General features: G+C 45.1%; 1 protein-coding gene across 7 annotated transcripts in view; it reads left to right on the forward strand.

The window, feature by feature from the left end:
• The window catches only part of Fnip2 (folliculin interacting protein 2), a 98973-nt gene that overhangs the window by 49373 nt on the left and 24335 nt on the right, over positions 1-25265 (forward strand). For 3 of the 7 annotated variants that reach the window (XR_010051508.1, XM_063260905.1, XM_063260904.1), the window contains exons 2-10: positions 1683-1809; positions 4203-4334; positions 5911-6011; positions 6098-6169; positions 7813-7910; positions 9988-10059; positions 13776-13905; positions 22623-22824; positions 23100-23188. Coding sequence is in view for 3 of the 7 variants with exons in the window: in XM_063260905.1 (XP_063116975.1) it covers positions 1683-1809; positions 4203-4334; positions 5911-6011; positions 6098-6169; positions 7813-7910; positions 9988-10059; positions 13776-13905; positions 22623-22824; positions 23100-23188 (1023 nt within the window). In the remaining 4 variants the exon portion in view is untranslated. Of the gene's footprint in view, positions 1-1682; positions 1810-4202; positions 4335-5907; positions 6012-6097; positions 6170-7812; positions 7911-8073; positions 8164-9987; positions 10060-13775; positions 13906-22622; positions 22825-23099; positions 23189-25265 lie in introns of those variants that run through there. The other 4 variants (XR_010051507.1, XM_023560398.2, XR_010051509.1 and 1 more) reach the window with 3 other exon arrangements.

Raw genomic sequence — 25265 nt, forward strand, 5'->3', positions numbered from 1 at the left:
CAGCTGGATACTTCACGCTGCGGAGTCCTGAGCTCTCGTGCATGTGACACAGTCCACACAGCAGCTCTGGGGTCAGCCGTGCTCTGCTCCTGCTTGTGCCGAGTGTGTGGAGTTGAGTTGCTGTGTCTACCTTCAGTTATAGTCTCCTACTTTCCCAGTTTGCCCATCCGTCAGTCCATGTCCCCTGCCCCTTCAGAGTCCTCCTCACCCCTTTCCATCCATCTGTCTCAGCTGCTGGCACCGCCCCCTCAGCTGCCGGTTCTGACCCTACCCCATGCCTCTGTACCTCCTGTGCTGACCCATTACTAGCTCCCTGGCCTTTGGAGGAAGAGCTGCACCTTTATTACCCATTCTTTTTGGCCTTCCTGCTTCTAATGTTACTCTCACCCCCAGTTTCCTTAAGGCAGCCAGACTGAACTTTCAAAGGTTTAAATCTGATCTTATCAGCCACTTGTTTTCCTTGGCTTGCAGCACTGTCCTACCTTGCCTGCCCTGCTGTCAGGCTCACTCTCTTTTCTTCTCTTTTCTTCTCTTTTCTTTTCTTCTCTTCTCTTCTCTTCTCTTCTCTTCTCTTCTCTTCTCTTCTCTTCTCTTCTCTTCTCTTCTCTTCTCTTCTCTTGTTTTCTTTCCCTGCTGCTGCAGTCTTACCCCTTGCACATCCCTTCCTCTTCCCAGTGTAGTCCTTACTCACTTTGTCTCCTTTTACTTCTTCAGATTTCTGTTTAAATGTCACTTTCAGTCCTTAGGGGTTGTCCTGCCTCTCATTCTCACTCTGTACATATGGAAATCAGAAATTCTTTTATAGCCTTTAGTTTTCCTTTTTACACTTTAACAATTTGTAGTTGCACATTGAAGTGCGATTATTTACCTCCCATCCCTGTCTAGACCGTGCCCTCTCGGAGGGCCAGGCCCATGTATCTGGATAATTACTGGCGCCCCATGAGGACTCGGGAACTGGGAGCACTATGTGTTGGTTCATAACTGAATGCTCACTTTCCTCATGGTTCTCTCCCTCAGATGCCATTTGTTACCAATAAGCTCCTGTTTCTTCCCAGCAGCTTTGTGCCTATAGCTTGTGGTTTGCTTAAGAATGAGCTATGGAAATAAAGTATTGAAACTTTGTTGAAGAGGAAAAAAAAAAAAAAAAAAGAATGAGCTATGGTCTCCTTGTTGCCAGCTGTTATTGTCAGAAGCAGTTGCGATGGTGCACGGTGATGCCCTTGGGCTTTGATGCTTTCATATCCGAGCAGATATTTCAGAAAAGAGAATTCATTTTGGGGTGTTGGCCTTGAGATATGGCCCTTGTGGGTGACAGAGGGCAGCTGCAGGCCCCACTGACCTGCTCCAGGCGGCCCTGCCCCACGACACAGGCTTGAGCCCTCCTTTGCCCTTGGGTGCCATCCCCAGAGCTCAGGCACCCCGCTCACCATCCCTGCATGTCTTTACCCTTTCCAGCTGTCAACGGTGCCCAAACTGGTTTTGGGAGGAGAAGCTTATTCCTGGAAGCAGTCTCAGGGAACTTGTACCAGAGGCAGACTGCTGCCTCGAGGCTGAGGACGTTGCTGCCTGTGCACACTGCTGCCTGCTGTTGTGCTCAGCTCGTTGGCCAGAGCACGAGTACCCATGAATGCACCAAGTATCGTAGATAACCAAACTTGTCTCTCCCTTTTTAAAACCTGCAGTTGGTCATGTTCGGAGATTGACCTGAATGAGATTCGCCTCATAGTTTACCAGGACTGCGAGAGGAGGGGCAGACAAGTGTTGTTTGATTCTAAAGCTGTTCAGAAGATTGAAGAGGTAGCTGCGCAGGTATGGCATGCTGATTTGCTTTTTCCATTTGTCCTTTTAACCACCTCTTGCTCTTCTAGCCACCATCTCTGCAAACCTCTCCTTGAGCCACAGTAGAGGGTCATTAATGGTTCAGGAAGAAGTAAGCCAGCCCCTCACCCCCACAGGTACATGTGTGCCCATTAACAAAGGAGGAGTGATGGTGAGTGATTGGGACAGGGGTTAGCAGTGGGCTGTGCATATTACCTGAGGGGAACTTGCTGCTAAGTGGCCATCTAGTAGGAGTTTGATGCCAAATGTGTACGCCAATAGATAAGGAAACAGCTCTCAAATTCATAAAGCCACTCAATTGTTAACCTAAAGGGAAGTTAATGTGTTATTTTGTCCAGAGTTTCTCATAGATACTCGAAGGCATTATATAGCATCACCTAAAGAGTGTTCCACACCGTCAGCTTGACGGTGCTGATAGAAATTGTCCTCTTGGTGGGTGTCTTCTCTGCACTGTCTGACCAAGGATGCATTTATTCTTGTCCCTTGGTGGGGGTGGGGAGCATGGGACTGTGAATGTGCAGAGGGGAGAAAGTAGTTCGGGGTACCTTTGAGCCAGGACAGGAGAGGCAAAATAACATGTCTAAGAGGAGAGGTGTCTCCCTGGGGATCGGCCTGGATGGCTCCTAAACTGTTAGCTTAGACCTTTCCCTCTTTTTTTTTTTTAACTTTTTTTTTTGTCTTTTTCCTTTTTTATCAGTACCAGGGATCGAACTCATGACTGCCTGCTTGCAAGGCAGGCGCTTATGCCACTGAGCTAAATCCCCAGCCCTCTTTTTTTTTTTTTAAAGACTAGTCAAGTACAGTAGTGAGAAGGGGGGAAAGAGTAGAACAAGGAGTTCAATCTGTACTGACTGTGAACAATCAATTGAGATAACACTACCTTCAGACCAGCTGACCTTTTCCTCTTTTTAGAGTCTGTTCAGATGCTTGTGAGTTGAACATACCCACTTGTAGGCATTCTTTCCGTGCCATTCAGGGTCATTTCTGCAGGAAGGAAGTGTGCACTGGAGGCAGTGGAGCTGGGTGGCTGCCAGCGCTGCATGGTGGACCCTGCCAGTTAGCTAATCATTACAGCAGTTGTCGGGCTCATTGGGTCCGTAGAGGAGAGAGCTGGGGAGCCTCTCTTGCAACTCGCCGTGGACTACAGAACACAGGACCCGGCACTGCTACCAGTCCGTGTCCGCTCAGGATGCTGGGTGTCATGCTGCTGGTGAGATAGGCAAGACTTCCTGTGGTCCGAGGCCCTCTGAGGGGTAATACTTCTGCTTAAGTGGAATGAAGTAGCAGCTGGATCTGGAGAGGGTGTTGAAGGGATGCTCTGTGCCCAGGATTAACAGTGGGCTTTGAACTCTGAAGCCATCCTCACTAGAGTGACTGCTGTGGGTCAGCACATTTCCCGTGTTCTTACATTCTTTCCTGTTTCTAGCCCTTGCCTCAGGCAAGCGGTGCCTAGAGGCTCTTGAGTAGAGCGCCAGTGTGAGTGCCACACCAAAGGATAGATGAGCTGCAATCGTTTCATAGTTTTCCAGGCAAAAGCTGCACAAGGAAGAAAGAAGAGAGGAGGCAGGGAAGATTGAGAATAGAAAGCATATCTCACAGAAACTGCAGGGTGCAGCTGCCAGGAATGATAATTCTGGTGGAGGATGCTGGGGTGGAAAGCCATAAGATTTCTCTCCTTATACTTGCGTCTTGCTGTGATAAAGCTTAGCTGAGAATGCCTTCAGACAGTATGTAGTACCCCCATCCTCCATTCTCTCAAACCTTTAACAGAGACTGCAGTTGTATCATATGCTCGCTAAGTTCCAGCAGCTCCTGTTTCAGGGCTTGGGCTTCACCTTTCAGAATCCCAGCCTCGTGATTTCCTTCCTTTTGCAGTTACAGAAGTCTTGGAAGAGGTGTGTCCTTAAAAACACAAACTCAGTCTGTCCAAGTTAACAGCTTTGCTTTCTGATTTCCCTTAGCTTGGTAAACATTTAAATTTGAGTATCATCTTTCTCCTTTTCAGTTTCATAAATTATGACTGCATATAGGACGGAATAACCAAATAGATCAGTCCTCATTGATAAGTTCACAATATAAATTTAAGTATAAATACTAATAAGTTAAATTATGAGGCAAATGAAGCCTTAATATATTACCCATCATTTTTTGTCTAACACCCTTCAGCATTCCCCCTTTCCAAATAATGTAGACACTCAGGAATGGTGTCTTCATCATCATTGTAAGAAAAAAATGTGAAAAGCTTTTGGTTTCTAATACAGTGCACACGAAAGTGGTTTGGCAAAGGAGGTCCTGGTGCAGAGTGCACTGATGCAGCCTGCATGCTTAGTAACCCTTTCCCATGCCTGCCTCTCTCAATCCAGAAAACAGAGGATGTGCCCAGCAGAGGGGCAGCCAGGAGCTGTCCAGGAAGCAGCAGCGGGGGTGGCAGCATCTCCACCAGAAGTTCCGGGGGATCTTCACACCACGGGAAGGAACAGCTGCCAAAGTACCAGGTAAAGCACACCTTCCTTGCCTCTGAGCCCCAGGGGTGGAGGTGAGGTCCTGGGACCACCTGCCATGGCTTGAAGGCTCTCTGAGGAGTGCAAGGACAAGTCTGCAGCCAGTGGTCCTGAATGCTTCGGGCTGGTGCTGTTTTGCTCTGAGGCTCTTTTCTCCTTGAAAACTAATCAGGCAGAGGTGATACATACAGCAACCTAAGTAAATGATCTTGACTCTTCTCCTTTCTCAGATCCAGAATACTAAGTGCTTATTTTCCAGGTTTTATTACATGAACACCCCAGGATTCTGCAAATGTTTAGGGACATTCCGAGAAACTAGAAATCAGAAGGGGATATATTTTTATACTTGGGGTGTGTGTGTATACTTGTGTGTGTGTGTGTGTGTGTGTGTGTGTGTGTGTGTGTGTGAGTAGAAGATGGGGATTAGGATTGTTCAGACACATTAACCAGATACGGGGGAAACAATTTATAAATATGCAATAGCAAAAAAGTAATTAATTGGGAAGTGTAAGTCAAAATTTTGTTTTACCCACATACAATCTTATTTGCTGTGTTGCTGGGAAAGCAAAACTAGTGGAGTAATCAGCAGTGTCATATACAGTGAGGGGGCCTAGTGCAGTGAGCTGGACACGTCCATTGGCTTTGCAGGAGGCTGGAGGTGGGTCTCTGCAACATAGATGGTCATGGAGGGCAAAGTCAGGCTGCAATGGTTAGAGCTCATAGGAGAGGGCGTCGGCAGCTTGTACCCTCCCCCCCAACCAGATGAACTCACAGATGCAGTGGAGAAGGGGTCATGAGAGACTGCTCAGAAGTTGGAATGGAAAAGTCTAATATTGGTATAACTTTTAGAGCAGTTAGACCATCTATTGTCTTTTGGACCCATACAAAACCCTGCCTGCATCAATTGGCCATTTTGTTAATCAGCACAGTTAATGTTGAAAACACTGAGCTGTGTTTCTTTTCAGGTTGTGTTGTTAGCACTAAGAAGAGTTACCCTTCTTCTTTCATAAGTTAATCCTTTTAAATTTTATAACTAGAGATGATAATCTTCGTTTTTCATAACAATGTTTAAGGTGAACTCTGCTAAAACACTTGGATCCTGTGTGAACATAATGTGTATAAAGAAGCCAAGAATGTTAGTATTATTTTGGAGGAAAAACTCAGATAGTCACCATCATGGATCATGCTTTAAGAAATCATTATAGCCAGCTGTGATGGCACACAAATGTAATCCTAGCACTCGGGAGGTTGAGGCAGGAGTATTGCCATGAGTTTGAGCTTGAGCTACAAAGTGAATTTAAGGCCAGCCTGAATTACACAGGATGACTCCATCTCAAAAAAGAAAATAGTAATCATTGTTTTGTTTTGTTTTTTGGGTACCAGGGATCAAACTCATGACCATGTGCTTGCAGAGCAGGCGCTTTTGCTGCTGAGCTAAATCCCTAGCCCATAATCATTGTTACTACTTACTGAACTAAAAAAGGACCCAGAGATTAATAAACATTACTTTCTGTTGATTGTACTTGGCGTGATTTCATGCACTCACTTGACTTTGGTTTCCTGCAAGTAGTACACAAGGCCAGCCTCGGACGTCAGCATGCTCGGGGAAATGATGTTCGGCTCAGTTGCCATGAGTTACAAAGGCTCCACCTTGAAGATACACTATATCCGGTAAGCGGGCCGCTTTTCCTCCTGGCTTGGAGAACCTCACTGTGGTTCTGACTCCTTACTGACCATGCCTGCCTCCCTTCTTCCAGCTCTCCTCCACAGCTGATGATTAGTAAAGTCTTCTCTGCTAGAATGGGCAGCTTCTGTGGAAGCACAAATAAGTAAGTGTGCGTGTCTGCATCCCCTTCCTCCTCTTCTGTGTGTGTGTTTCAGGGTAATTCTTCAGAGTCATGAGAAGTTCTAAAATTAACAAAGGGGACTTTAGCTGCAGGCATTGTCTAATAACAGCAGGGGGCAAAGGCCTTTGCTTTGTCAGCAGAGGGCTGCTGTCCTTATTTCCTCCATACCCCTCCCTCCATACCCAGGACATTCATTCCTGCTGTCAGCCACCTTTGCCAAGTGGGAGGGAACATGGTGGAGTTACCTGAAGGTGTCTCTGGTGCTCCCTAATATTTTATCTGACACCTTGTGTATTTGTTTCTATGGTTGGAGTGCATGGTGACGTCCCAGGCTGACTGCACCTGAGTGGCAGGGGGGTGGGCCACATTCACATTGGGGCCAGCAGCCGGCTTCCCTTTGTCCCTAACAGGTGTGGGAGCTGGGCCTCTTGGACTCGCACTTCCACAGGGATTCCGAAATGTCTCACTTAACTTCCATTTGCCACATTTAATGTTACACATTTTGAACTTCCAAATATTTCTTGTACTTGTTTGTTAATTTTGATAAATTTAAGCCGGGTGTGGTGGTGCACCCCTGTAATCCCAGCACTTGGTAGGCTGAGGCTGGAGGATCCTTACAAATTTGAGACCAGCCTGGGCTACAAAGTGAGCCCAAGGTCAGGCCAAACTGCACTGTGAGACCCTGTCTCAAAAGACAAAATTAAATAAAATAAAAACTTTGATAAACTTAAAGACTTAATGTATTTTAAGGGGCTTTCATCAACAACATATGAGGGCTTTTTTTGGTAATCCCAGGAAACTAAAATCATGCATCTCTGGTATTTGGGTACCATTGTATAAGTCTTTGCTTACCCTTCTAGAAAATAGTTTGAGTACTTAACATTGGACCATCGTGACATAAGCCAAGAGGAAAGTAGTATTTATTTCTTGTGAAAGTCTGTTTCAGATCCTTGGGATTGACCGAGTGTTTATCACACCGATCCCTTACAGTAAAATACTGAGCTTGAATTTAAGTAAAAATTATTTTGGTTTCCTTAAGCTATGTTTATTGGTATTCATTTTCTTGTTAACAAATACATTATTAAGATCTGCTTCACTCACATGTTTTATTAGTTAATTCTAACTCTTTAGAAGTTTTAAAATCAAACTTGTTGAGATTCATAATTTCTAATGTATCTTTCTCCTGAAAAAACTTGCTGAATTATTCATAGATGTTAATTAAGATTTAAAATTAATTTTGAGGGTGTATGTAAAACATTCTAAATGAATAGCAACATCTTGGGTGTCAGTTGCTAAAGCAAAATTTAAACATGAAGAACAGTATTCTGGGTGTCAGTCACTGAAGCAAAATTTAGAGTTTGGTGCTCCCTTACAGGATATGGAATTGTGAGCATTGCGGTTATTTTGTTGTAAGGGCTGGGTTGCATCCAAAACATTTTTATTTTCCCCCCACAAATTCCCTTGAAGTTGCTGCTTGAGTTCCCTTTGCTCAGTATGAGACTTTAATTGATTTGCTATTGAGTGACCATCAGCTGTCTGTGTTTGTTCGTCTAATAGAAAACACTATTATTGGCATCTTGATGTATTTCTCCTTTCTCTTCCCTCTTCCCTCCCTGTGGATTTAGCTTGCAGGACAGCTTTGAGTACATCAACCAAGAGCCTCACGTGGGAAAACCAAACACAAATCACAATGCTTTGGGTGCTTGTGCTGGAAGTAACCTAGGTAAAATCAGACATATGAGATTTTCCTCTCAGTACTGCTATTGTGGATGTGTTTTGCTTTTTTTGAGGTTCATGGTGTGTTGTTTGGGTTTGGTTTGACGTTCCCTTTAATCTGTTTATTTTTGTGTGTGTGTACTGTGTCTGGTCTTCGTGTGTCTGTCTAGGTCTGCTGCAGGCGTGCAGCAGCAAACTGCTGCTGGGGGTGGCTGAAGGAGGACCTCTCCGGCTCACCCGGAGCGCTTCTTTCTTCGCAGGTTTGTGTGGAATGCTGAGTGCAGTGTGACCCCACTCATGAGTAAATCCCTGTTTGTGCCTCTCTAGAAACCCAAGGGGCTATTGTGGTAGGAAATATTGATTTTAAAATGCAGCCAAATTCCTGGAGTTTGAAACTTCCACCCATGCACCTTTATTGTAAAGGCCTCTGCTGATGCCTCAGTGTCAGCCGGTGTGATCTGAAATGAGCCCTTCACGTTTCTAAGAGGATGATTATTTCTGATCTTCCTGGTCTCTTCTGCTGCTCTGCATTGTCTCCCTTTGTCATGGTGTTTGTTATCCATTTATTCACTTGCATCCTTATCTGCATGGAGCTCTAAGTCACTCTAATAAGAGCATGGAAGGTCTTTCTGTCTCTAACACACACATTCATTTAAACAGTTTAAATGCACTTTGGGGGTTCTTTATGGGCATAGTTGTCTTGATATCCTGGGTGTATATTCTGAGATTTAATGGCCTTGCCAGCTAAGGCCATTCAATGTCTGTTATGGTCTTGACATGATTAACAGGTGTGGGACTCTTCATTACCAGCATTTAAGAGTGGCAAATGGTTTTTTTTTTTTTTGGTACTGGGGATGGAACGCACAACCTCATTCTTGCCTGGCAGGTGCTTATGCCGCTGAGCTAAATCCCCAGCCAGCAAATGGTATTTTTCATTCTGTTCCCTTTGTAGCCTGCAATATGCTAAGTGCCATAGTTAACTCATTTCCTAATGGAACTGACACCCTCCCACCTGCTTAGAGTGAGGATAGCATTTGTGTGTACTCATTAAAACTGCAAAGATAAACATGCTTCCAAAGAGAGCTGCAGTGTAGTAATCAGGGCCGGAGCACAGGGCTTCCTGTGCACTGTGAAACCTCTTGGGCGACCTTTCATCTGCCTTCCAGCCCAGTTCAGTCTAGAGCTCCTACAAGTCTAAAGGCTTGCGAGTTTTCCAAAATTCATGGCAGCACATGGGTTTTCTAAGTACCTCCACAGTAATACTGTCATGGGTGTATATGGAAAAGTGGAGGGAGAAATATTTGAAAATGAACATGTTTCCTTTTTGCCTAGAGAGCAAGTTATAAACAGAAAAACAGTTTTTGATTTTATGAAATGATTTTCAAGTATTTTTGTTGCCAAAGTTTCTTAAAGTAATTTCTGAAACTAGCCAGAATTTTAAAAATATGATACTATTTAGATACTTCTAATAATGAGGAAAATGCCTTAAAATATCCACATGAGAATGTTCATTCGTTGTATTAACTGGATGAATGGTTTAGTGAGTAGGTTATTTTAGGAATTGAACCTCATTTAGAAAACTTCATGTGCCTCAGTGGAATAAAGAGAAACCAGGGGCTGGGGATTTAGCTCAGCGGCATAAGCACCTGCCTTGCAAGCAGGCAGTCGTGAGTTCGATCCCCGGTACTGATAAAAATGAAAAAAGACCAAAAAAAAAAAAAAAAAAAAAAAGAGAAACCATTGCTTGGTTCTTTTCTTTTTTTTTTTTTTTTTTCTTTTTAAGACAAGGTTTCCCTATGCAGTTCAGGCTGTTCTTGATCTTACTTCGTAGCCCAGGCTGGCCTTGAACTTGCAGTGATTCTCCTGCTTCAGTGCTGGGATTATAGACATGCACCACCAAGCCCAGCCTCTTGTTTTTTCTGTCTTTCATATATTTAATTTTGCTTTTTAATTAATCTGTACTGTAAGAAGGCAAATCATCAATTATAATAGCCTACTTTGAAATGTAAAAATCACTATATTTGTTTTAAATTTTCCTGTCTGTGGCGAGCCTAATCACATGCTTTCCTGTGCCTTTATTTTAGCTCACAGCACTCCTGTTGACATGCCAAGCCGAGGGCAGAACGAAGACAGGGACAGTGGCATTGCTCGATCAGGTATTTCCTTTTACCGGTTTAATAAAGTGAGCTGTAGTAGCACATAGTGTTTATCATTAACATGCATTCATTTTGGTATTTTCCTAACCCCTTCTGTGAGCATTCAGCAGTGCTGGATCCCATCGTCTCACTGTGTATTCTTGTCACTTGCAGTTCCTTTGTACCCACAGACAGGTAACAGGCAGGTGCATTGTGTGTGCTGAGTGACTGCTTCCATGTGTCACTGTCAGCTGAGCTCTGAGTTCACCTGGTCCATCTGTGGGTTTGGACTGAGGATCATGGGGTCCCGAGACTCAGCCCTGCCTGGGAGGCCCCTTTGATTCCATAGCGGGGCACAGGTCTCAAAGTTGCCCCACGTCTCCTGGGAGCAACTGAGCCTGGAGTGATGCTCAGTCCCAGCGGCCGCACTGGCTGGCAGGACGCTGCCAAGTGCGGGAGAGCTCTTGGCCTGCCTGTGAGCGACACAAGGTGTGCTATGCTCTCCTGGAGCCTGGCCCGCACTCCTCTCACAGCTTCTGTCCTGTGCAGCGTAGTTTTATGTATGTGTTTACCCCTTCTTGTTCTAGAAGAGAGTTAGAGAATTCGAGGGAACTGATACCAACACAAGCATGTGTAGGACGGAGCATGAATTTCCCTAAGTACCTTGAATTCACAGTGTAATTGGCATACATAGCTCATGTTGGACAGGTCAAAGTCTCACTTGATATCTGGAGTCTAACTCCTTACCCTGTAAGAAGCAGGACAGCTGCAGGGCAGGTTTGTGTTCAAGTGGGAAGCCTGTGGCTGCTGGGTCTGATATGACTGTGAGGAGGCCTTGGATGAAGACCTGATGGGAACAGCATGCTGCTTATGGGTGGGGACATTGAGTCTCGAGGCCAGAAGAAGCTCAGCAGTCTCTACTTTGAGTCTCCCAGCCTCTGCAGGGATGAGGGGTGGGAGCGCCCCCCTCTATCCTGCTGCCTTCCAAGACCGGCTGCCCACACCTGGTGGGAGCTGCTCTGCTGTCTCTGGCTCTGTGTGGAGACCCATGGGCTTTGGAGCTTGGCAGGGTGGAATGAGTGTGCTGTGTGTGCTCACATTGGCTGCCTCACTATGATTTCTTCTCCTTAGTATGCACTTTAAATCCTGGTAGGGCCAAGTCCCGGGTCTGAGATGGAGTGGGAGTTCTGCGTGGTAGAGTTTGCTGGCAGGAGAACTAGATGTCAAGGAATTACAGTTATTTTGAGTCATGGTTTGATTTTGTGACAAGGTCTCACTGTGTGGCTCATTCTGGTCTTAGACTCACTGTGTAGCTCAGGCTGGCCTCGGAACTGCGATCCTCCTTCCTCAGCTCCTGAGTGTTGGGATTCCAGGCGTGCACCACTGTACCTGGCCAGCCTGGTGATTTTTAACTTGTCTAGAGTTGAGGACAAAAGGGCTTTTAAATATAGATTTTATGATTCAGAACAGTTTTAGATTTACAGAGAAATCAGGAAGAGAAGAACAAGCCCCCAAACCCTCTCTAGTCTGCATTGCTGTTGACATCTTGATGTTAGAGGGTCCGTTGATACCAGTGGTAGTCATTGTTGACACTGATGCATCGCTGTCAGGTCGGGTCCACGATCCATTGTTCCCTTGGTTTTTGCTGACCACTTTCCCATTGTGGGACCACACCACTTCTCTCTAGTCCCATCAGGCTGCTTTAGTGTGGCATGTTCTCAGACTACATTTTTGGTAACTATGGTGGTCTGGGGAGCCTAGCGAGGTGTTTTATAGAATCTTGCACTATGGCATGGGCTTGGTGCTTTGCTTGTAGTTAGGCTGAGATTGTGGGCTGGGACGGGGCGGTCACAGAGGTGAAGGGTGCTTTCTTCATGTGGTGTCGTGTGCCCCTCGGGAGTGGCCTTGTTCAGCTGGCTGAGAGAGAGATGGTTGGTTTCTCTACTGGGTAGTGACACCTCACTCGTGTTCCCTGCTGTACACTTCAGAAAGGAGGCCCTGTGTTCTCAGTGATCGAGATTGCTCTGCGAAGGAGATGCGTGTCCCTTCCCTGCCCACTCGTTAGTCATCATGTCAGTGTGGATGCTGGGATATTTATTTTCATCCTGGGTTTTAGCCCATTGCTGTGCCCTTTGTTCCTGGGACCGCCCTGCTGTGGCGCTCTCACCTTCTGCATGGGCGGGGGTGGGGGGGCGCAGGGCGCAGAGCGTGGCTGGTGCTTGAGGGTTATTGGGGTGCCTGCTACCTAGTCCCAGGCTTGGCCCACTCTGCACCCACTCATGGAGTTCCTTGACAGGACTGAGTTGGGAAGGTGTGCAGGGATGCACATTCTTGTGGTATTCTTTCCTGGGAATTTTAAATGTGTTTCCTGTGTCAGACGTCTAAATCCACAGGATGATGTTCTATGAGGTTAACTAGGTGGCCACTCAGGGGACTGCGAGCAGGGTCTTGGGGGACAAGGGGCACTGCAGGGGTGGTGTAGTGACGCATGAGGACACTCTGGGGACTGGAGACTATGGCCTGGCCCAGCTCAGGGGAAGCACAAAGCCTGTTGGGGAAATAGAGCCAGATGCTTTGCTTTTCCTGTTCTAGCTAAACCCCCAGATTCTCCAGTTCTGATTAATCTGCTGTGTTGAGAAATAAGTGAGGTCAGAGGAGGTGGGTGAGCAGAGCTGCTGTTTGGCAGACCTGAGGTTCTGGGGTGATACTGGGCCTGCAGCCTTGTCACCTGAGCCCAGCCCAGCCTATGTGCTCCTCCTGTCAAAGAGCCGAGCCCCTGGCAAGAGAGAGGCTTTTCCTGTCCTCTGTGTGTCTGTGTTTCCTCTGTCCTTAACATGGTAGTATGATAAAACACAATAGGCACTTGTAAATAGTTTTAGTAAAGTGTTTTAAAATGAGGTTGGTAACATCTTCACTGTCAGGCAACATGCAGATGCAAGACCTCCGATGTTTGCTGTAAGTGTCGGGTCAAAGATGCCACATGCAGACGCCACACAGCTGAACATATTTGCTGGTTGTGTTATGGGTTTTCCAGATCTGGTGTTCTCTGACCACTGTCAAGAATTTACCTCTGTCGTGCCTGTTCCTTGAAGAACATCATAGTCATTCTGGTTTTATAGGAGCCACAGTCTACATTTATTTATTCCATGAGTATAAGATCATATATGCAAAATAAGTAATCACAGCAAAAAGCACACCTAGAGCCAGCAGTTGTTCTGGTTCTAGTATTGTGTGGTTGGAAGTGGAGGTCAGGAGACAGAATGCGCTATGGAGAAAATTTTGCCTCAAAATACAGTCAAGAGGCAAAAATATTTAAGTAACCTTCGTAATGTGGAATTAGCTATCAAGGTAACAATATAAAGGTGTGTTACACGGACCGTGTTATCAGAATCTGTAATCTATACTCTGATTCACAATTTATTCTGTGTTTGTAATGTGGGATCTGGCGATCCTTATTTTCTTCAGTATGTTTTCCTTTGTAAAGGGTGTTTTGTTTGAAGTACTTGGAACTCTTTCTAAAACAGAAATTATAGTCTCCCCCTGCTGGATATGACTGGTGGAACCTGGAGATAGATGTAGGTTACTTGGCATATATATGTTTATTTATTGCAGTGACATAACCTTTATTGCCCTAACCATTTTTAATTTGCTGCACAGTGGTACTAATACACCCCTAGTGTGCATTTTGTGACTACGCAGGCTTCATTTCCTTCAAGTGTCACATTTCCCCCTTGCAGCCTCCCTCAGCAGCCTTTTGATCACACCCTTCCCATCTCCAAGCGCCTCCACGTCCTCCTCCAGCAGCTACCAGCGCCGCTGGCTCCGGAGCCAGACCACGAGCTTGGAAAACGGCTTCGTTCCGCGGAGGTGAGTGGCAGCATCGCTTTTGTCGAGGCGGGCCGTGGTGGGGGCCCAGTATACTGTACACCCTGTCATCAGTGGCCTTGTCTTCACCTCAAAGCTGGAAGTTGAAGGAGAGAACAAATGAAAGCTTAGGACAAAACTGGTTTAGAAGGTTCTGGAAAATACTGGGTAGGTGTGCAGGTTTGAACTGGCTTTGGGTGTTAAATTTATTAAATGATATTCTCTCTTTGAACTGCAAACCTTCCAAGTGTGTTCCGATAAGTAATAAAAGAGTGGGGTAAATTTTTTCCCTTGTCTACCTGGTATTGATGGGGTATTTGAAGATAGATAACAAGTTCTCTATTCCTATTTTGGCCTATTATTAAAGAGATGTGAATGCAGTTATCATAGAGAAGACACCAACTATTTCCTGCCGTCATTTCAGTTGGTTTTGAATCTAATGTTGAATGAGATCCAGAGCACATTTGACATTATCCTGTAGCTTCCAAGCCCTTCTCATAGCCCAGACACTATGGAAAGTAACCATAACAATTTCCACGTTGTTGGTTGATTTAGTAAATTGGTTCCTCATCATCACACAGGGACCTGTGAAGATGTAGAAATAGCCCAGCCATATGCCTGTGCTCCAGTGTTCTGCCGACTAGAAGGGAAGGTGCCAGGCTGGGCATTTAGCTCAGTGGCACAGCACCTGCCTGGCAAGTGCAGGGTGCTGAGTGCGACTCCTAGTACCCTCCCACACCCTCATCCCTCACCCCCTGCCAGAGTAGAAGAGAGAGTGCTATTTGCAGTGAAGTGGTAGAAAGATGCTCTGTGGCAAGTGCCACAGACAAGCATGTGGTGCTCAGGGACTCAAAGGAGGGGAGCACAGTGGTGGCCATGGTATCTTTAGGGACCCTGTAGAAAGGACAGGAGGAGGTGCATGAGGCTGGCCAATCTCTGTTTCTCGCAGTCGCGGGAGCGAGTTATTGCTGCCTCGTTCACCATAGAGCTGCTGGGCTGGGTATGAGGCCAATGCCTGCTCTGCGGCACTCTAGATGTGTGCTGGAGCAAGTCCACCTGCACTCCAAGTGCTGCTTCCTCGCCTGCATTACAGCATGTGCAGTTCAGCCTCAGGTGTGGTTGGGATGGTTGAGAGAGGTGCAGCAAATCCTATGGTCAGCAGGACACAGGACTTGGTGAATAAACACTGGTCACTACAACTCCCTCACTGCCGTTACTGCTGCCATTGTCATTAATGCTGTGCAGCAGTCAGGGTCTCCACACGCTGCCGCAGCCTCTGGACCTGGAAAAGATGTATCTAAATGCTGCCTTTTAGAAGCTTGTTATGGTTTGTGTCTAGACGTCCCCCAAAGCCTCACAAGGTCTTAGGGTTTTCTCAGAGGTGGCAGAATCTGGAGTGTGTGATCGATAGGGAGTGCAATGCTGAGATGAAGGGTAGGTGATTGCGGGATCAGTCCACTAACTGGATTGGCACTGCCCTAATCCTGGTAGAGCAGATACAGTATAAGGGACAGAAAGAAGCTTGTTTTCCTCCTCTTGCTGCTTTGGCTGTCTTCCACCCCATGAATTGTTGCCTGTCTGCCATGCCACTCTGCCTTCCAGCCAGCTGATTATGAACTAAAACGTCCACAAACTGTGAGCTAAATAGACCTTTCCCCCTTTAACTTTGGGTGTCAGGTATTTTGTCTCAGCAATGAGAAAAGTAACTAAGCTCCTCACCGAGATGCATTTTCATTCCTTCAGATTTACATCTCAGGTTGAACGTAGTATTTTACCAACTCACTCCTCTGAAATTCTTTGGACTTGTTGGGACCTGGCGCTGGGAACTCAAGAGTTCCTTGCTGAGCCTGTGCCTGCAGGCGTCTGCACTCAGACTGCCCAGGGACAGTGTCAGGCTGGGTCAGTGCTGGGGAAGCCACTAGGCCCTCCTTCACAAAGCAAGGAAAACATCCTGACAGTGATAAAACACGGAGCTTTATCTTAAACATTACTTATCAACTGTAGTAGAGATAGCAGTGACATGGTAACAATACAGACTTATAGATTAAAAATATTGTTGGTGTCATAATTTCATTTAGTACAATGTACCTAATATGAGAGCTTTGTTGTAAGATTTTTCAGACTTTTGTCATTTGTTAGGTCATTAGAATTTATACTTGGAGAAGCATGGCTCTTTGTCAGTACTGAAAATGACAGTGCTTCTGGCAAATGCAAAATGATAAATAATTTTTACCATTTTTTTACATAGAGAAGAATCCGCTGGTTCGGTACCATGGGCTGTGACAATTTTGTGATGAATGTCTGATAAAGTTCAAAGTAGGAATTTTAGTCATTTCAGATCAAATGATTCTTGTAGAAATATTTTCTAAAATATTTAATTCCTCACAAATTTGTTTTGTATAAGTCTGAGTTGAGCCATGGACATAAAGTTATGTTTGTTGCTGGGCATGGTGGAAGTGAACAGTTTATGTGGACTCTTAGGAAAGGGCGGAGGGATGGATGGGCGGGTTGGCTGGCGGCTGGCCGAGTGCTCCTGGCAGGGTTGCTCCCCTCTGACCACCCCCCTCCCCGCTGTTGCTGCTGTCAGCCCTTTCCCTCAGGTGCTCTGGTGCCTGGCTTCCTGCAGACCCAGCTCAGGATCTCCCTTCGAGACCGTGGCCTGAGCCCACCCATGTGCAGGCTGCTGCTTCCTGCCTTGGGCTGTGTGTGTGAGTTAGGGTTTAGGCTTGTTCACAGGTGATGTCTTCAGAAATTCTCTCCAGCAGTCCCAGAATGCTGTACACGGCTCACATCCTTCCAGAGCAAGGTCACCTGCCTGGGCTTCTCAGTGCTGAGAACTGGGGGTGCAGGTGTTTTGAGCCCATCACCGTGCTCTGGAAGGTTTGTGCTTACATTTAAAGGAGGCTGCTATTGACTCCTCTCTTTGGGAGGTGCAGGAGTAAAAAAAACCAGTTTCTTATACTCAGAACATACAAGAGGGTATGAAAAATAGTAATCTTGGCTTTGAGAGGAAACTCCGGGAATTAAAAGCAGCCTTTGGGGAGTTGCGGTGGACAGGAAGAACCGTTGCGGTCTTTCATGCTGGTGTCAGGTTGGGTCCCACTGGGCAGTCAGCTTTGCTTGGGTAGTTGGAACCTGGGGACAAGGAGCCCTGAGTCTGCGCTCAGCAAGGCTGTGACCACCTGGCGGGGCCGGGAGAACATGGCGGACAGATAACAGCAACTACGGAGGCTCTCTGAAAGACTTGGCTCAGAAGTCAGGAAGGGTGCGGAGTAAGGAGACATAAGCCAGTGGAGATATGCTCTGCTGACTCAGGAACGAACTGGGCTGAGAGAAACCAACTTGGAATGCAGTCCTGGTGCTAGAACAGGAACAGAAAAGCCTCAGTGTGAAGGCTGGAGCCCGCGCCATTGGAAGCTGCGATTTGGGTTTCCCGCTGCGCGGCGTCTGCCTCTACGTCAGCTCAGCAAGGAGAGAGACGCGTGGAAGCTCTGAGAACGGGAATCTGCGAACGGAGTCAAAAACAGGACGGGCAGGGAGGCGTGCACTGACCCGTGGTGAGGTGAGTGAGAGAAACTGACACTCTACCACAGTTTGACTCCAGCGGAGGACATTCTGGGCCCGGGCAGTCCTGCGGGAGCATGGCTCGGTGATGACTTCAGCCACACATCCCCCACTCAGGCGGGATTGGTGAAAAGTGCCTAGCCTACGTGACACTGCTGGCGGACCCAGTAGGCTAGCCCAACCCAGATCCCAGAGCCTGACGGTGGCCTGGAGAGGCAGGCCCCGCATAGGCTGCCTGGTCTGGAACTTCCTGGTGTGCTGCAGTGGGCGGGAACACCTAACCGGCGCAATTCAATCAGGCTGTGGCTGACAGGGAGGAAAGCTGGGCCTCCTATATAAGCTTGCATATATAAGGAACAGAGAATATGGGAAGAGGCAGCAACAAGAAAGGCTCCTCGGCCCCCAATTCTGAGAAACAGGTAATAGCGGACACCGCACCAATAGACATAAAGCGCCATCTAGAGAGCCTCATAGACCAGTTCAGGAATGAAGTTATCAATGACCTGAAGCTAGAAGTAAGCAGAATAGTTAGAGAAATGCTAAGCACCACCCAAGAAAAAACAGATGGTGGAATGGAAGAACAGAAAAAGAGGGAAGAATTGTTTGATGGAGAAAACAGAGAAAGTATAGAATACGTGAAGCAGGTTCAAAGGGACTACCAAGAAACTAAAAAGTCTATCGAAAACTGGCATAACAGCTTGAAAGAAACTAAGGACAGACTATCTGAACTGGGGGGCAGATTTGTAATATGGAAGAATGAAATGAAAAACTTCTTAAAAATAACAAAGAAACAAACAGGAATAATACAAAGACAGGAAGATGATAAGAGGATCCATAACTTAAGAATTAAGAACATAAAAGAAGAAGTAGGGACACAAACAAATGAACTGCAAAAGCTACTCACAGAAATAATCCAGGAGAATTTTCCTAATTTAGCAAAAGGTAAAGATACTCAGATGTATGAGGCATACAGGACCCCAGCTACCTACAACCCAAACAGAGCAACACCCAGGCATATAATAATAAAAATTCCAGAAATCCAATACAAGAACAAAATATTAAAAGCTGTCAGAGACAAGAAACAGACCACTTACAAGGGAACACCCATCAGAATTACAGCAGATTTCTCTGCACAAACCATCAAATCACGAAGAGCGTGGGGGGAAATAATTCAAGCTTTGAAAGACAATAATCTCCAACCAAGATTGAGATATCCTGCACAACTGTCCCTGGAAATTGATGGAAAAACAAGGTGCTTCCAGGATAAAGAGGAACTGGGGGAATTTGCAACCACCAATTCAACTCTACAGAGTATTGCAGGATATTCTAAAAAAAGAAAAATACAAAGAATCCAGAAATAGTTGCAGGGAGGCCACAACGAATGGAGCAGAGAACAAAATGAAGAAGACAAACAAACAGCTACTGACAGAAAAAGAGCTCAACAGAAATGCGGCAGAGAAGATTGGATGATAGGAACAGCTATTTTGGAGAAAATGACATCTTAATAGGTAATACTGATTTAGTATCATCTTGTTTTGAAGTCTCATCAAGCTTTTGTTCTTCTGTCTCCATTGGTCTAAATAGGTTGTATCTTATTGGATTTTATTATGTACGATAGTATAAGCAAAAACCTTTTAAAGACAAGGAGATTATACAGAAACCATTGTTCATTTTCGGTTAGTCGATTTTAAACACCCTGTAATGCTGTCATTCTCTTAAATGGTTTTACATTGTTTTGATATATTTAATGCTACAGTATACGAAGTTGTACTCAAGGATTTCAAGGAAAGAGACAATATGGTAACTATTTTTATGTCAGGATTATCTGGTGGTGAAACACTATTCTGCTTAAATGGTTATGTTTTGATCTGTGCTGTTTTGCTGTTACGCCCTCTTTTATCTCAATCTCCACTCCATTATTTACTTTTTTATTTTTATCCTTTTATTTAAGGGAAAAATAAATAAAAATAGCAGGATATATTATAGTAACCCACTTTGACTTTCCATTATCTCGATTTAAAGCCCTGTATTACTCTCACCATCTTGTTTTTGACTGATGTTCCCCTATTCTGTTTTGCTGGATCGTATCAGGTTCGAAAGTTTAGGCAACAGCTGTGAAGATAATGAGATTCATTATGACGCCCATTCTCATTGACTTTTATCTACCTTTGAAGACCTACAATGTCTCCAATGTTTTGGTTTTGTCGGTTTTGTTCTTTACTGTTTTGTTCAATTTTATTATAACTAATGATATAGGCAATTCTATTAGAGATAGCGGGAGGCATTATGGTAACCATTGTTGATCACCTTGTATTATGTTTTTACATTATCTATTATGTCCACCCTTTTGATTTGACTGACTCTGTTCTGTTATGTCACATTTGGTTTTACTCTCTTCCAAAAAAGAAACAAGAATCGTGGGAGCAATAAAACCCAAAACGTGTAATAGTCATTGTACAAAAGAGAGGAAAAGAAAGTGCTCTAAACTATATAACTGCATGTATATTTAAGTGTATAAGATAGAAAATGATATCACTGAGTTTTATTGGATCATTGAACAGAACTGTTGGCAGTAACATTGTTGGAATGTCCACTTTACAAGCTTTAATTTTGTGACTTGAACAATCATTTCTAAGATGACAATATGTAATCCATTAACTAGTGATTTCCTACTATTTATTTTTTTTTCTGTAAACCTGTGTAATTTGTACCCTTTCTCTGCTTTTTTTTTTCCTCCTTAAATAAAATTAAAAAAAAAAAAAAAAGGCTGTGACCACCTGAGGAGATTGGAGGATGTCTCAGGAAGTCTTCCGTTTGTGTTCTGCATCTTCTGGTGGTACTGGGACTGAGCTGAAGGCTGATTTGAATTATTAAGTTGAACAAGATGTGTAACGTTGCTGATGAGATATTCTTTGATATTCTTTGTTCTTTGACAGAACTCATTTACATGTCCTGTGTAATGTGTAAGTTCAATGTAAGTTCAAAGCTGATAAAACACTTAAACTAAATGGTGTTCTAATCAATTTTACATTATTGAGCGATGAACAATTGGATTAATCTATAAATATATAGAAGAGATAATGTTAACATTAGTAACAAGAAATAATTCTACAAGAGTGTTTGTTTGGTGTTTGTTTTATGATGGTATTTAAGTACTTGTACAGAAATGCATATTTGCATCAACAAAATTCTGTTTGATGTGGGGGTTTTGTTTGTTTTTTATTTATTTTTAAGTAGTGTTTTAAATAGTGTTTTGAGACAGGGTCTTAAAATCATTGTAGTCCAGGTTAACTTCAAACTCACATAGTAGCCCAAGCTGGCCTCAAGCTCACAGCAATCTCCCCACCTCAGCCTTGAGTTGTGGTGACTCAGGGTGAAGATACAGTAAAATATTTGGGAGCATTCTCCAATTTTTTGAAACACCTCAAACACCTTTATTGTGGAATAATATTCAAAGACAGCATGGGACATACTGTATTCCCACTCAGGTGCTTTAGAATTCAGCAAAGGGATGTTGGAAAGCAAATAGGAGCGTGTGTCCACTCTATTATAGCTGTGCAGGCTTAGCAGAGTTTCAGCAGGTGGCACTGTCTGCTACATCAGAACTGGTGACAGTTGACTTTATAGGGTAGAAGTGATGAGTTCAGTGTTCATAATTTGATGTTAAAGACCAGGTTGGCCTAAAATGAATGGATTGACACAGTGATTTTACTTTTGATAAAGGAGAAATAGGATATATCCAAGAGGAAAGGATTTACAAGCTTGTCTTTTGGCGTGAGCTTAGAAGAAATTTTTCCTTTTTTTTTTTTCTTTTTAAGATAGAGCAAAATAAACTAGTACAAGAAAATGAGGTTTTAATATGGGTACTCTAGAAAACAGAATGGACACTGAGTGAAACTGTGTGTTTCCAGAGGTGATTAGGGGAGCTTCTGGTGTTTCTTAGGTGTGAAATGTTCAGTGTATGTGTTTAATAGTCTCAAGATAGATTTGAACTCACAGAGGGAGTCTAGTCTGTGGAGTATCTGCCCAGCACAAGTAATTGTTAAATCATGATTCCTAGAAAAGAAAACCAAGGCCAGATGTCATCGTACACACCTAAAATGCCACTAGTTAGGAGGCTGAAGCAGGAGGACTGCAAATTCAAGTCCAGCCTGGGCAACTTAGTGAGACTCTGTGTCAGAATAAAAATATCAGACTGGGAGCACAACTCAGCACTTTGTGAGCTCAACCCCAGTACTGCACAAAGTAAAACAAAGCAAAACACCTGGAGGGAGCAGGTACATGTGTGCTGGCACATGTGCATGTGCACCCCCCCCCCCCCGCGCCTTTCCCCTGTCCCCCGTGGTTAGTGGGGACTGGAGGCTAAGTGGTAGGGCCAGCGAGGGGAGAAAAGGCATTGCCTACCTGTGTGCCAAGCGGTGCTCTTTGATCTGCACTGTGTTGTGTGCTTTGCTTTGCTGTTTTTGTAGAACAAAATAAATCAATCCTTTTATTTTCATCCTTGGCCTTGCCGTGAGTAGCCATGTGATAGCGATGTTGGCTCTTCACAATGGTAAACTAAGAGACACGGTTAGGCCGTCATCCTGAGGATTACCACTTACTGCCTATGGTGTATGTGCTCAAAATTGACTGGCTTTGTGGCTGTCATCATAGAAGCAGAGTCCCTCAAAAGAATCTTAACACTTTTTCAGCATTTGATTGTGAAATCAGCAAGATGAGGTTTCGTGCTTGTGGGATGATGGCATGGCTTACTCTGAGGGTTTAGGGGAGTGGCTCTATGTGGTGTTGGAAGGGGCCGGGAAAGCACACCTGCTGGTGAGCTGGCGCAGCGTGTCTGTGTCAGGCAGGGTGCTGTGCAGGAGCCGTCCTTGTTTGACCTTCATATCTGTTGGTGTCTGACAACCAGAACAGCAGGTCTGTGTTTCACACTCCTGAGTACCACCCACCCAGGAGAAAAGGGCAGGAGTCTTACTTGATGATATTTAAACTAATTCTGGTTTTCACCTGGGTTTGTTTTCGCGTTAGGATAATAACGTAGCAGATAGCTATTCTTAGTTTTCACGACGAAATCAGAAGACAGTGAGTAAAAGGCGTGACCACTACCTTGAGTGTGACTCGTTCCCTCCTATCAGCTTCTCAAACTTTTTTTCCTCCAGGTCAACAGATGAGACATTCAGCTTGGCTGAAGAGGCCTGCAGTTCTAATCCAGTCATGGTTAGGAGGAAGAAAATCGCCATAAGCATCATCTTTTCCCTCTGCGAGAAAGATGAAGCACAGCGGAATTTCCAGGACTTCTTTTTTTCTCATTTTCCCCTGTTTGAATCTCACATGAACAGGCTGAAGGGTGCAATTGAAAAGGTAATAGATGATCATCCAGTGTCAACAGAGACCGACCGTGGGGTGGGATGGGGCCCTGGTGTAGGTGTCAGGTCTCTTTCCTAAGTGAGTTGCTGATGCACTTAGAAATGCTGTGTTAGATGCCATGCACTGGGTGCTTTGGGAAAGGCGACCACTGCCTTCTGATGACTATTTTCAGTTCATTATAATTTTATTGAGGAAGGCTAGTGGGCAAGTTATAAAGGAGTTTTTTTTTGTTTCAGAAAGTAACTTGACATGCTTTCTTTTCCATGGAGGCCATGATCTCCTGTAGGAAGATCGCAGAATCAGGTCTCCGTGTCCAGTTCTATGTCAGCCGCTTAATGGAAGCCCTGGGAGAATTCAGGTAATGTTCAGAGTTGGGCGAACCCATTGGGGCTTTTAGCAACAGTGGCAGCGATAGCAGCAGGAGTAGCAGGAGCCTTGCATCCCTGGGATTAGAGCTAACAAGGGCAGTCCCCCCTTCAAGATGGCTACGCACCAAATGGAGTGAAAAATAAACCCCGTGTTAAGCAGCCCTCACTGCTGCCTACAGAGGGTCCTTGGCATGGGGAAAATGTGTATTCAGGTGCGTCTTTTAAGTCCACTCTTTAAGCCCAAAGGGTAAGCATGACTGCCCCATCTCACAGAGGTAGACCCTGGGTTCAGAGGCACTTTGTCAGAGCATGGAGGGTGCCTGCATCAGGAAACCCTGCTTTCCACTTAGTGTTTCCCAAAGTCTATCAGGCGACCATACTCCAGAAGTGGTTTCTAGAGTCACTGGTGGGCCGGTGACAGCTCTGGGCAGTGAGGATCCCTCCCACCGTGCTGAGCTGGCCCCGATGCTCAAAGCCAGTCTCTCTACAGGGAGTGGCATCCCACTCTACGTGGTCGTGAGGTAAGGAGTGGCACTGTTACTGCACAGCCCGGGGATGGAGTGCTGTAATTCATAGAAGGTTAGATCATTTGCATGGTGCTGAGAAGCTATATAATGTCATTGGGAACAAAGTCATACCCTATTGAGCTCCAGTCATACTTAAAGTACTCAGTTCAGGTATTGGGCATTGTCTGATGACTGGGACTTCAGTCGTGCACAGGAGGAGCATGTGGAGCTGTGCCTTGTGATGCGCATACCTTCTGTGGCTGCGCTGGGCCTGCGCTGGCTCCTGCTTGTGGGCCTGGCTGGTAGTTTAATGGAAATGTTAGATTTTCAGAGGCCAAAAACTGCAAGTAGAGAACCAGGAAGCTTCTGTATATACACAGGACAACCAGTGCCTCCAGAAATGGTGATGGGTACTGGGTTCCAGTGCTGTCTTCCATAGCTTGCCATCACTACCTAACTCTGAGATACTGTACTTTTTTGCCATGGTGGAATTCTGTTGTATCCCAGTCCTTTCCAGCTCATAGTTAGAAAATTTCCATTTATCTTGATTTGTGAAATGTGAATGTGTGTTAAATTCAGAGGTGCATTGCTTTTTACTCGGAGGAAATTCTAAGTAAGTTAGTATACACTGACTTACTTTACTTTTGAAAGACACCCAAATCCCGTAATTAGAAATAGAGCTATATGTGCCAGGCCTTGAGAGCTGAGTTCTCACCCTGACCTTGCCATTGTCTTAGGATAGTAACCCAGTCTCTCTAGGCCTCTGTGGGACAAATTAGCTTATAGTCTAGTGCAGAGGAAGTGAACCTATGGGACATGTGCTGAGTGGATCTTTGTATTGTTGGAAGCTCTAAAATATTCACCAACACTGGTTTTGAGTGCAGTGAGAAATAGCCAGTTGCGTAGGTTTTTCCTCTAAGATGAATAGGGCGCTTGGCTTAGAGAACCAAAGCGTTAACCAGAACTGGACAGTTGGGTGGCCTCTGGTCCTGTTTTACATGCAGCAGTTGCTTTCTTGCTCTCTCTATTTCCTTACTGTAGTAGAAGTGGTATGTGGCAATTTTTATGGCTTTATGAATAGGTTAAGAAAGTAAATTAAAGCCAGGTATGTTGGCACACACTTGTAATCTCGATATTCTGGGAGGTTTCAGGCAGGGGGAATCACAAGTTTGAGCCCAGCCTGCGCAGTGGAGCAACTCAGCAACAACTTGTCTCAAAAACTGAAAAAGGGCTGAGGGTGCAGTTCAGTGTAAAGGCCCTGGGTCCAAAGCCCAGTACTGCAAAAATCAATCACTCAATCAATCTAAAATGTTTTTAAATGGCTGTAGATTCTGACCCAGGGCATTGTGAAAATGCACTCTCTTTTGGATTAAGGCTTTGCACGTGGGCTGGCAAACACACCTATTCTGTCAGGCTGCCTGTCACAGCCACTCACCTTTGTCATTGCTCTGCTGAATCAGCTGCAGGCAGGGCAGTGCTTGAGCGAGGTACTCGTGTCCCAGGAGAATGTCATGCACAGAAACTGCTGTGATCACGTTGGAAAGGGGGGGAACAGTTTGCC

This window comes from Cavia porcellus, unplaced genomic scaffold (genome assembly GCF_034190915.1).
Source record: "Cavia porcellus strain 051 isolate PalLab524CR breed Dunkin Hartley unplaced genomic scaffold, mCavPor4.1 scaffold_14, whole genome shotgun sequence".
In the NCBI taxonomy this organism is placed as follows: Eukaryota; Metazoa; Chordata; class Mammalia; order Rodentia; family Caviidae; genus Cavia; species Cavia porcellus.